At 33.1% G+C, this 11,810-nt stretch overlaps 2 protein-coding genes across 2 annotated transcripts; both read left to right on the top strand.

Annotated features, from left to right (window-relative positions):
* Positions 1–4,923: 4,923 nt before the first annotated feature.
* Positions 4,924–5,944, top strand: LOC140958318 (AT-hook motif nuclear-localized protein 16-like). The gene is made up of 2 exons (XM_073415736.1): positions 4,924–5,255; positions 5,556–5,944. Exons 1-2 carry the CDS (start codon positions 4,924–4,926, stop codon positions 5,899–5,901), a joined length of 678 nt encoding a protein of 225 aa, XP_073271837.1. The 3' UTR covers positions 5,902–5,944.
* A 2,369-nt stretch (positions 5,945–8,313) lies between these two features.
* On the top strand, positions 8,314–9,484 carry LOC140971513 (uncharacterized). Its single transcript, XM_073433809.1, has one exon. It carries the CDS (start codon positions 8,382–8,384, stop codon positions 9,339–9,341), a length of 960 nt encoding a protein of 319 aa, XP_073289910.1. The 5' UTR covers positions 8,314–8,381; the 3' UTR covers positions 9,342–9,484.
* Positions 9,485–11,810: the final 2,326 nt, after the last annotated feature.

Raw genomic sequence — 11,810 nt, forward strand, 5'->3', positions numbered from 1 at the left:
AAATATACAATCTTAGAAAACTGCTAATTTTATTATAGAAATTTCACAGTCTTTTGATTGTTTAAAAGGGTGATTAATGCAATTTACCTGTATTTTTAATATATGGAGTTTCATATAATAACATTAATTTCCTAAAAAAGGAAGGAAAAAAAACACATTTTCGATCCCAAATCCCAATATGGCGATACACACTTTGAAAGTTAAAACAACCACCCCACACACACACACACACACACACACACACACACACACACACACATATATAACAGCTTGATATACGAGAAATTTCCGAAAGTCATTCTTCTCCTTACTTCTTGCACTCAAATTTACGTGGATTTATATATGCATAGATTGAGTCTAATTTGCAATGTGAAAATTGAGACTTTGACATTATTGTTTTGTAATAAAATAAAGGCGATGTTGATTATATTTTGACTGATGATATATATATAAAAGATGTCTATAGAAAAATTCGTAAAGGACGTGAGAGGTTGAGTGGGTCACATAAAGAAATCTTCCTGTGTTACTTCTCCTATGTTTTAATTATAATAAATATTTACACATTCGAGTATATCTCTAAAATAATAAAAGAAAAAAAACAAAAAATAGGTGGACAAATAGTAAACGACGCAAAATGCAACGCCAAAATCAATTTACCATGACGTTACCTTTGCACAAATACCTTTGTTTTACAGTTCTTACTTCTATGGGGCGTGATTTTCTGCGTAACTCAGAGAAACACAACATTGTTACAATAGCCATAGCGATAGCGTTGAATGTTTATTTATTTATTTGGTTAAAAATTGATTATTAAAATATTTAATTGTGACTTATTTTAGTTTTAATTTTCAATAATTTCATTAGACTATCTGGTAAAGGTTATTTTGATTATATCAATTCAGTAATTTAATATTAGATTGATAATAAACCAGTCTCACATTAAACCTACCCGTTTGAGAGATAATAAACCAGTCTCACATTAAATCTATCCGTTTGAGACAGATCTTGGAGTGGGTATGAGGAAGTTAACGGATTTTAGGGGACTCATATTGTTATATATTACTAAATAATTTTTTATTATATTAAATAATAAATGTTCTAAATTTTAACCTTATTCGTAATTTTCTCATCACTTTTTAAATTAATTATTAAAATATTATGATTTTGATTAATATTTTTTATATATACATCAACTTTTGGATTTTTTTTATTATGTATTTACTAGAATTAAAAATTATTTAATTTGTAATGTTTGTGAGTTCAACTTGGATCCGGATCCGTCGAGTTTTGATGTAGAGCGAGGCGTATCGAAAAATGAGAGAACAGGTCCGGGTCCAATTTTTCCTTGGTTGGCCAAAGCTAGGGGTGTCAATCGGGTCGGGTGGGTCGGGTTTCGGGTCAACCCGCGAAATTTTTTATTTTTTTCAATCCGAAAACCCCCAACCCGAACTCGAAGCAACCCAAAAACCCCAACCCGAACACGAACCCGTCTAACCCACCTAACCCGATTTTTTTTTAAATTTTTTTATTTTTTTAAAAAATATTAATGAAAAAAATTCGAAAAATTAAAAAAATAATAATATTTTAATTTAAACACATAATAACAAAATTTTTGATTTAAATTTGAAAGTTTAATTGTAGAAAATTAAAGTATATTTACTAAGTCAAATAAACAATTGTTAAAAAAATAAAAAAAATTACAAATAAATATTAAATGATGAAAATTTATCATATAAATATACAATAAATTTTGTTCAAACATACAATATATAAAAACATAGGTAATATTTAAAAAAAAGGTTTTCGGGTCAACCCGTGACCCAACCCAACCCGAAACCCGTCTAACCTGGCACTAACCCAAACCCGACCCGAACCCGAAAAACCCCAACCCGAACATGATTTTTTTTCGTATTGGGTCGTGTCTGGTTGACAGGTCGTGTCGCATTTTGACACCCCTAGCCAAAGCCGAACTAGACCCGCCAGACTCACATTGCTATCCTTGGATATAATGACACATATGGTGATATACCATACCGTACCGAAAATCCTATATCGTATACCGTACCGAAAATTACGGTATAATAAAATTCATATCGATATGAACCGAAAATTTTCGGTATACATATAACTAGCATACCGATTATATCGAAATTATACGGTATACCGAGATTTCGGTACGGTATCGGTATATACCTTTTATACCCAAAAAAACCTTACATTTTAAAATTTTCATAAATTTATTGTTTTAAAATATTATATATTTTAAAATTTTTGTATATTTTTTCGATATATGCTGAAATTTTCAAATTGCATACTGTTACCGTACCGAAAAATTCGATATTGTTACCGTACTGTACTGAAATATTCGGTAAATTCGATATTTTTCGGTACGATAATCTCGGTATACCGAAAACTCGGTATTTTTTCCGGCCCCTAAATTGACACCCTCACGTTTAGATATAGAAATGAGATATGTCTGTCCAAGGCAAATTTGGCCAAACTCGGGACCTATGCCACCTCATGTTAGACCCGTTCTCCCCCAGTCCTAAAATCCAATAGGTCAAATTCGAGTTAGACCTGCTTAAAATTAAATATTTTTGAATTTTAGCCATTATACAATAAAAACTGTTTAAAAATTGATAAATCATTAATATCAAATTCTAAATTTATAGTAATAATATTTAGGAAAAATATTATCATAAATTAATTAAAAATCTATTAATTTATATTCAAATCATAACAAAATAAAAATTATAATTAAATATTTTATTTTAAAATCATCATTATAAACTAAAATCATTGTAATGTTAAAATATTTTGAGCTAAAATTTGAGATTAAGATATAAATTATTAAATAAATAAATGAACTAATAGATTTTTGATTATATGTATATAGGATCTGCCTCGAACCAATCCGAGACTCATTTGACCTGGGGACGAGTTTAATGCGAGACCTGGCCATTACCATCCCTGCTCAAATCTATAAAATCTATTCACATATATTCATCTTTCTACTCGCGTATATTCTTCTTCGTAGTTTAGTTCATATTATTGCGTCAAAGGAGTTTTGTCACGAAAATTCCAATGCTCTCTCACATTTCATTATTTGGTATTTTCAGTTGTTCTTCTATTAATAATTAAAGAGCCGAATATATATCATACAATACTTATTTATATTGGAGGCACAATTATTTTCACAAAATCAATAGTTATAAACCCTTTTATATAAATATTTTTAATACCACGGGCATATAACAAAAAATTTAGTTTATTAAAAAAGGATAGTGTATATTCAATGAACGACACAACACAAAATATAGGTATTGCCCACTTGACAAAGTTTTACATGGTCCAAAATGAGGTGCCAAAAGGAACACGACATTATTGAAACCAAATTCATCGGACTTTGTCACATGTCGTGGCACGACTAGGCTCAATGTATTAAATTTGGCAAGACTAATTTACATGGATTCAAAGTCTTGGTATTTCTTATNTGATTTTAAGATTTAAATTTTCAGCTCGTAATTCATGTATACGTAAAAAATGAAAAACAAAAACCAAAATTGGACTCGTGATTTTACAAATAAAAAAATTCAATTTGGTTGATAATTCTAGTAAAGAAGGTCCTATTTTGAGATACAGAATATATAAAAAAGAAATGTAAAGGGTTAGCGTAGAACTTTATTTTGGTTTGGGGCGAAAATCGAATATTGTATAAAAACAAGGTCGATGTGATAAAAAAATCGAAAGTATGTCAAAATCATCTAAATTTTCAAACATAGTTAGGTTGTGAGAGAATATACGTACACCATCATTGGAATTTAATTTCAATTCAATTTTTTATATAATCTATAATTAATACTTTTCAAATATTTTTAAATTTGAAAAACTAAGCCCAATCAACATTGAAGGTTGAATCTCCATTTCCCTTCTTGCCCCACATGCAATATATATGTATNTATATATAAACATTTTTTTAAATATTTTTAGAGATTGGACACTAAAATTAATAAATCCTTTAACATTGATATTAAATTCAATTATTACATAACATATTTAAAAAGATGATAAAAAATAATTAAAGTCGCAGGCAAGATGGGTACTGGAGGAGTGGCCCAATAGTAAAATTTGATCAACTTAGTTGGGCTCTATGCCCTGAATTATTAAAATAACCATTTTTTGAGACATATTACCATATTGTTAGATGCAGCATAACTAACTTCTTTAAAAAAGTCATTTGATTATATATGACCTTTTCATTTTATTTAGGAAAAACAGGAAATAAATTCATTTCAATAGCATAGTCAAGGAGAAGAGATTATAAAATGAGGAAGCTCACGAGTCGTATATTTTTTTATTGGTTTTTAAAATATGTACTATCGGCCTGCCTATATTTATTAGAGAGCTCGAATTCGAATCTTAAAATTTTCGTGATATTCGATTAAGATTTGATTCGTTTACACCGTTTTGGATCCTATACTATTTTAAAATCATGATAATATAATTTGACCTTATCCACACAATTATGAATTCGAAACAAAAGTATATGCAAATTCAAATGAAATAAACAATGTTAAAGTGATAAAATCCTCCTAATGCTACAGAAAAATACAGAATCTAGTATCAATCGAAAAAGCCAAAATCGTCTAAACTATCTCATGATATGTTTTTATGATTAATGATGAAATTAATGTTTGTTGGAGAAGGCAATTGACATGAAACAAAAATTTGTTGCAAGTTAGGAAAGAAACCTAAGCTATAATCTATTACTATATCACTTCACTCACTTAACCGTGTCCTAATCTATAATCATTTCATTCACCTTTTCATCATATATTTATCTTGCATTTTCCCCCTACTTAAACCCCACTTCCCAAACTCAAAATTACACCATTTCTAACCAAGAAAAACAAGTTTAACAAAATGGCTGGAGGAGGAGATCTCATACTCCCCGCAACTAAACCCAAGTTCGAAAATGACCAACGAATCGATGCAACAACAAGGCGACGACGTGGTAGGCCCGCCGGGTCCAAGAACAAGCCGAAGCCCCCGATAATCATCACTAGGGATAGTGCTAATGCGTTGAAGGCACATGCAATGGAGGTGACTTCGGGTTGTGACTTGAGTGAGAGTTTGATAAATTTTGCACGTAAAAAGCAACGTGGCGTTTGCGTGCTTAGTGCTACGGGATGTGTCACAAATGTTGCGTTGCGGCAACCATCTTCTTCGGGATCCATTGTCACACTACATGGCAGGTTTGCATTATGTCACCAACAACGTCTTTACAAATCTAAATTAGCTCGTTTAATTTATTCAAAATTAAGGAGTCATTACAGAAATATACATCCATTGCACTATTTGACTATATATATATGATACTACTATTCGGAATCAAATTTTAAATTGAATTATATAGAATTTTCAAGAAATCAAGATTGAAATGATCTATTAAAGTTTCGATATAAGTTTATTTTATAAGTTTAAATTTTTTTAAAATACATCTTCATAAATGACATAAATTCAAAATAAAGCCATAAAACCACATTCCATGGCAGGTTTGAGATACTTTCATTGCTGGGATCGATTCTGCCACCACCGTCCCCGCCAGGGGTGACAGGTCTGACCATCTATCTAGCCGGAGCTCAGGGGCAAGTCGTGGGAGGAAATGTGGTGGGGGCACTGATTGCTTCGGGCCCAGTGGTGATCATGGCTGCAACTTTCATGAATGCAACTTTTGATCGTCTGCCTTCAGACGAAGACGACGAGGTTAACGTCGCTGTTGTGAATCAGCGCGACGTCTCCGAGGTTTACGGGATTCCGCAGAATCTGATCACCAACGGTAACTTGCCTTCCGAGGGTTATTCATGGCCATCAGGCCGGGCTTTAGCAAAGTCTACGTAGGTTTATTGATTTATTTATATTAAAGAAGTGATAAAGCTGGATTTGTATGTTATAGTTGAATCACTATGATACAAATAATAATTATTTATGTCAATTGTTATTATTACTCTTGCCTTAAATTATATTGTAATTATCATTATTCTTGTTGCAAAGAGAAAGGAATATTTAAATTTCAATTGTTTTTTAATGAGAATGTGATTGTAATTTATTGATATGTCTATATTCTTAGAAATATAAGGGTACGTAAAATTCAAAAAATTTAAAACAATATTTATTGGACGTCCATATGTAGAGTAAAAGTAATAATTTTATTATAAAAACGGTTTTTTCATGGATCGGGTCGGATAGAAGATCTATATATATAATGGCTTGAGTTTAATAATTGTTGGGATGCAACCAAAGTCCCACATCGGAAGATCTAAAGAAAGATCATGGGTTAATAAAGATGGAATGATATCTCCATTGGTATGAGGCCTTTTGGGTGGTTCCAAAAGCAAAACCATGAGGGTTAAAACCCAAAGTGGACAATATCATACCAGTGTGGAGATATTCGGATTCCATTGGTCCTAACAATAATATTACGGTGAGTAGATTGGCAAATTTTTTTGAAATACGTACATTTATATTCTTTATCCTATTTCAGTATTTCTAACTGGAATAGTACTTTATTCACCCTTTAAATCCTTATGTTAAACAAATCACTTTCTCAATTTCAATTTTTGTCACTCATTTTTCTGTGACAGTTTCTTAAGTAACAAAGTAATTGTTATCCTTGGTTTTTAAACCATATCAAACATTTCTTTTCCCAAGATATAATTATATTCTCTACTTGACAAAATAAAAAATTTAAATCAAAATTTGATTGGAAAGAATAGTTTCAGTATGATTAAACTTGGCAAAGTTTACATAAAATTATATATATGAGAGCCTAAAAACAAATACAAGTAAAATCTGTGTTAGTTACTTATTTTTTTACCAACTTAGCTAGGCTAGTAGTCGGAAGTGAACGTCATCGCATTCTGCCTCGATGCAAAGCATCCGATTGTTTCAAGTTTGGTCGAGTTGCTGCTCGAGTTCGATCACCAATGTATCTATATTATGTATACTATATTATTAAAATCGAGGGCCTTAAATTATTTAATTTTAATTTGATGTGTATTTTGACACATTTTTCGTAAGTGTAAGGAAGCAAGAAGAGTCTGATATGATATGCATTTCAATCAGCCTTGAATATGAGCTTTGATTAGTGGCTGCGGGAAAACCTGGCCGGGCCTGGAACATCATAAGAATATGGCCAAGGATTGGAACAATCTTTTTGTTATTACACTTTGGGGAATATGGCATTGGCGAAACAAATCGGTCTTCGAATTGAAGATAAGAAAATAGATGTGGGTAGCAAAGTGAAGTGGATCAAGAACCAATTTAGAGAAATCAAATCAGCTTTAATTAGCTTCGAAAAAGGTTGTCCCAATCAACAACGTAGTATATACTAATTAAGTACATAGTAAAATGGATGCCCCACGTGCAGGATGAAGATCACTTAATGTGGATGGAAGTTGTAACCACAAAGCTCGAAAGGCCGGCGGGGGAGGCATAATGCGAGACAAACTTGGTGATTGAATTATGGGTTTCATGCACAACATTGTGTGGTGCTCGATTGAGAAAGCAAAGCTTTGGGTTGGTCTGTAAATGGTTAGTGGTGAAGTAGCTCATTTCTACTTAATTTGATCTCTACCTGTACGAACTTCTTGGCAAGAGATTGTGAAGTCATAGTCGAGCATATTTACCGGGAACAAAATAGAGCAGCTGATTTTTTGAATTCGGAAGCACTGAAGTATAATAGAGGACACAGAGTTGTTTAGACCCCTCCCGCAAGTCTCCATGACATCATTGCAAAAGACACAATTAGATGATAATAGGCGCTTGTAGAAGAATAACAACACATTAATCGTTTAATGTTAGGTAAGATAACCCTCTATCTTGTAACCAAAAAAAAAAATTTACAATTCTTCTCAAATTAAAATTTTTTCATTATATTAAAAAAAATCATATTTTAGTAAATGTGTATATAATCTATCTACCATGTCATAATTTTTTTATAAAATTTTTATCTGTACTTTTAAAATTTTTAAATCATCATATCATTCATAATATAAAAAATTATTATAAAAATTCATTTTTAATGGGTTAATTTTAATATAATATCTAAATTCACGCAAAAATTATTTAACACAGAGTTTATATTTATGGCGTGCAAAAGGCACCAGTGCTAATGTTGGACACCAACATCGTCAAATACAATTTCCGGGAAAACTGAAAGAAGCCCAAATAACATTCCGAGGACCAAATAAAAAAAGCCCAGAATACATTCTGAAGCCCAAATTTCATTTTCCTTTATAATTTCGTAACCCTGACACCTCACGACTCAAACCGTGAACAAACAGAGCGCCGCCGCCAAACTCGTCGTTTCTCAAGCGAAAATGAAGAAAAAAGCACGCGCTTTCAAGGCCACAGATGATATGAAATCTCTTATACATTCAAACGCTGAGTTCTTCGATCACCTTATAGAACTGATACCCGCAAAATTTTACCAGGCAAAGGATGAAGATTCAAAGCCATGGTACCAGGGCCTCTCTAAAGCAGCCAAGGCTTCGTTGAAGCAACAATCGAAACAAAATCTGAAGTTTTCCCGGCGCCAGCGCTTCGACCCAGAAAGAAAAGCTTCGTCTTCTGCCGCCAACCAGGATAGTTTCGTGAATGCCGAAGAGGAATTGGATCGAGGTCAACAGAATCAATCAGTTACATACGAGGAACTGCGGCAGAAGTTACGGAGAAAGATTGAAGTGATGCGAGGTAACCGTGGAGCGGCGAGCGATGATAAAAAAATCGACAATAGGGATGTGGAGAATAATGGGAAGAAGCGGAAGAGAGGAGACGAGTCTGCCGGACGAGTTACTGGGAAGGAGGTTGTGGAGTCCCAAGACGGGGAAGAAATTATTGAATACGGTAAAGTGAGATTGGGAGATGACGAGGAGTTGAAAAATAGGAGGAAAAATAAGAAGGGGAAGCTTTCGAAGGTGAAGGAATTGGAGAGAGCACAGAGATTGCAAGAGGTGAAGAGGGAAAACTCGGGAGTCGCCGAGCGGGAATCGTGGATGGCCGCCACCAGCAGGGCAATGGGGGTGAAGGTGCACGATAATTCGAGGCTGATCAAGGATAGCATCAAAAGGGAGAAGAGGAAGAAGGACAAGAGTTCCGAAAAGTGGAAGGAGAGGGTGGAGGGACAGAAGAAGGTGAAGGAGCATAGGCAGCAGAAGAGGAAGGAGAACATCGAGGGGAGGATCAAGGACAAGAAGATGCGGAAGATCGCCAAGCGTGAGAAGAAGCTGATGAGGCCCGGTTTCGAGGGCCGGAAAGATAGCTACATTACTCAGGAGTGAAGATGTTTCGGGTTACTGGTTTCGAAAATGAATTAGGATTCGAAACTTTAATTTTGAGTTCTTATTTTGCTGCAAAAGGAAGAAACATACCTTGTGCGTGTAACATGTTTTATCATGCTATAAAATTTATGATTTTCCTCATAGTGGCTCATTGTGTATTGTTATAATTGGTGCGTTTTGATCTAAAATAGAGCTAATGATGGAATGGCATGCTTAGTAAACATGGTTTCTCGGCTAATGATGGGGATCTGCATAAATTCTTTGACTTCAGGATTGAAGATGTATTCATGTGCTTGTTTGTAGTCATTTTTATCACGTATTCGGATATAATATTGCAAAGCAGAGATTCTTATGTCTTTAAGCCTTTGGGGTGTGTGACCTCAAATTTACTTCACTATTATATGTCGGCAATTTCATATCTGGGATGTGTCTTTATTGTTTTGTTTTGGGTCAAATTTTCTGCACTTTTTCTCTAGAATACATTTTAAGTTTGTGTATCTGGTCAAATGTCTCTCAGTTAGTTCCCTGTGTTTTGTGAATACTCAAGTTAACTGTAGCATACTCTGTTGAGAATGGATATACTAGTTATCTACTTTGGTATTCTCTGATCTGTTCTGGAGAATCGGTATGCTATTATCTGAAACTGGTATAACGTATGCAATGTGCTATTGTCTTAAACTAGTCTTGATTTACAGTTCTTAAATAAGCAGTACTTTATTTTGCTATCCATTTTCTGAACCAACCTTCATCAACACACGGTATGATACGACAACAAAACAGGCAGTAAAGAAAAATATGAGGTATATTGACATTAAATTCTGATTAATTCTGAAATCAAGATGATAATGCAGGTTACGATGAACACTAAATCAATTAGAAGAGAATATTCCACTACCCTGCCCCCTCTCTCTAGGAAATACTCAATCTCCTTGCCCTAGCCTAAGCTAGTAGAAAAAAGCTAGAATCCTATTTCTCTAATGACTTATGCCTTATATTATTTCCCTTTTCAAAGAACATTGCCAATTTCCCATCATCGCTTCTAGTATATTCTTGACAATTAGGAAATTGTATAGGCCCAATATATTTAATCCCGTAACATGGTTGTTGATATTGTGAGGTGTAATGTACTTTAGCCCACTATTCTGAGTAACCTTGGAATTTTGTCTCGAAGTTTTCCCAGATTTTTGTTTCCATACTGTTTTGCATCTATCTGTTCGGGGGAAGATTTTCCAAGTGAGTAAATAGATGTACCAGACGTGAACTTGACCCAACTTACATTGATGGTAGACGCCTGAAAATTACTTACCAAAGAGTTAAGGAAGTACTACTTCAACTCATTTCAGCATTCGTTCCATTCAATACCGTGTATTTTGTAACACTACAGATACATATTACATGTGTCATTTAGATAATTGCTTTCTCATGAGGAACTTGTTGATATGGTACCTTTTCTTTTTGCCTTGAACTTGGCAAATTTGATTTCAAAAGATGGATAAATGAATTGGATGATAATTTTGGCTTGAATTATAATTATTGTAGGCTCTATGCTTAGTCCTCAGCATCTGTGGAAGGAGTATCCCGAATATAGAGCATGACATGGGCGAGGGTGCTCCAAAGTAAAGAAATTGCAACGCGTTGGTTCTTTGTCAGGTTATTAATAGTTTATGGATCTCTTGCGAAAACCGCTTCACGAGAGAGGCTAGTATGTATTGCCTTACGGAGTTTGGCTAACTAAAAAATCCATGACAAAGCGCATGACTGAGTGTCCTGAACTGATTTTATTGTCAGTTTCATGAATCATGTTATTCCTGTTTTTATATCGTTGAGAGAGAGTTTTGTCAAAAGAGATTGGTCTTGGTGACTCCATACGACCATTACAAATAGTCTTGCCAATGCTCATAAATGTAGATAGATAGATATTCAATGAATTTACGCCAGGAAAGTATCCATTCCCTATGTAGTAGGAATAGTTGCCCATCCAAGTGGCTATGGCTAATTTTTTCAGATATAATTTTCAAGCGCATTGTGATGCAATGGCAAACCATTATATGATGTGAACATCAAGAGAGCCACCTTCCTTGAATATATGATATACGATCTTTGATTTAAAAAAAAAAAAAAAAAAAAAAAAAAAAAAAACACAAAGTTTGGTGAAAATAATTTTTTAAATTAATTCTCATAAGTTATAATAGCTGATACGGACACACAAAGTATAATATTTATGATATTTGGACCTATATTCCAATAAAAATAATTAATACAATAAAAGTTTAAAACTCCGGTTTTAAAATAAGTTAACTAACTACAAAATACAATGACAAAATTTTCGAAGCTTCAATTATGATATATTTTAAATATTTCAGTTTAATTTTTTTGTAGGGTTGAGTTATTTACATTTTGTTTTCATAATTTTGCTAATTATGTGAGTTATAAATTAAATTATTTTAAATATATAAAANAAAAATATTA

Source organism: Primulina huaijiensis, chromosome 2, assembly GCF_012295235.1.
Source record: "Primulina huaijiensis isolate GDHJ02 chromosome 2, ASM1229523v2, whole genome shotgun sequence".
Lineage (NCBI taxonomy): Eukaryota > Viridiplantae > Streptophyta > Magnoliopsida > Lamiales > Gesneriaceae > Primulina > Primulina huaijiensis.

Bases quoted from the DNA above. Each gene is read 5' to 3' on its own strand.
- LOC140971513 (XM_073433809.1), top strand. From the start codon at position 8,382: ATGAAGAAAAAAGCACGCGCTTTCAAGGCCACAGATGATATGAAATCT.
- LOC140958318 (XM_073415736.1), top strand. From the start codon at position 4,924: ATGGCTGGAGGAGGAGATCTCATACTCCCCGCAACTAAACCCAAGTTC. The intron at 5,256-5,555 runs GTTTGCATTATG...ATTCCATGGCAG, and splicing joins ATTGTCACACTACATGGCAG to GTTTGAGATACTTTCATTGC.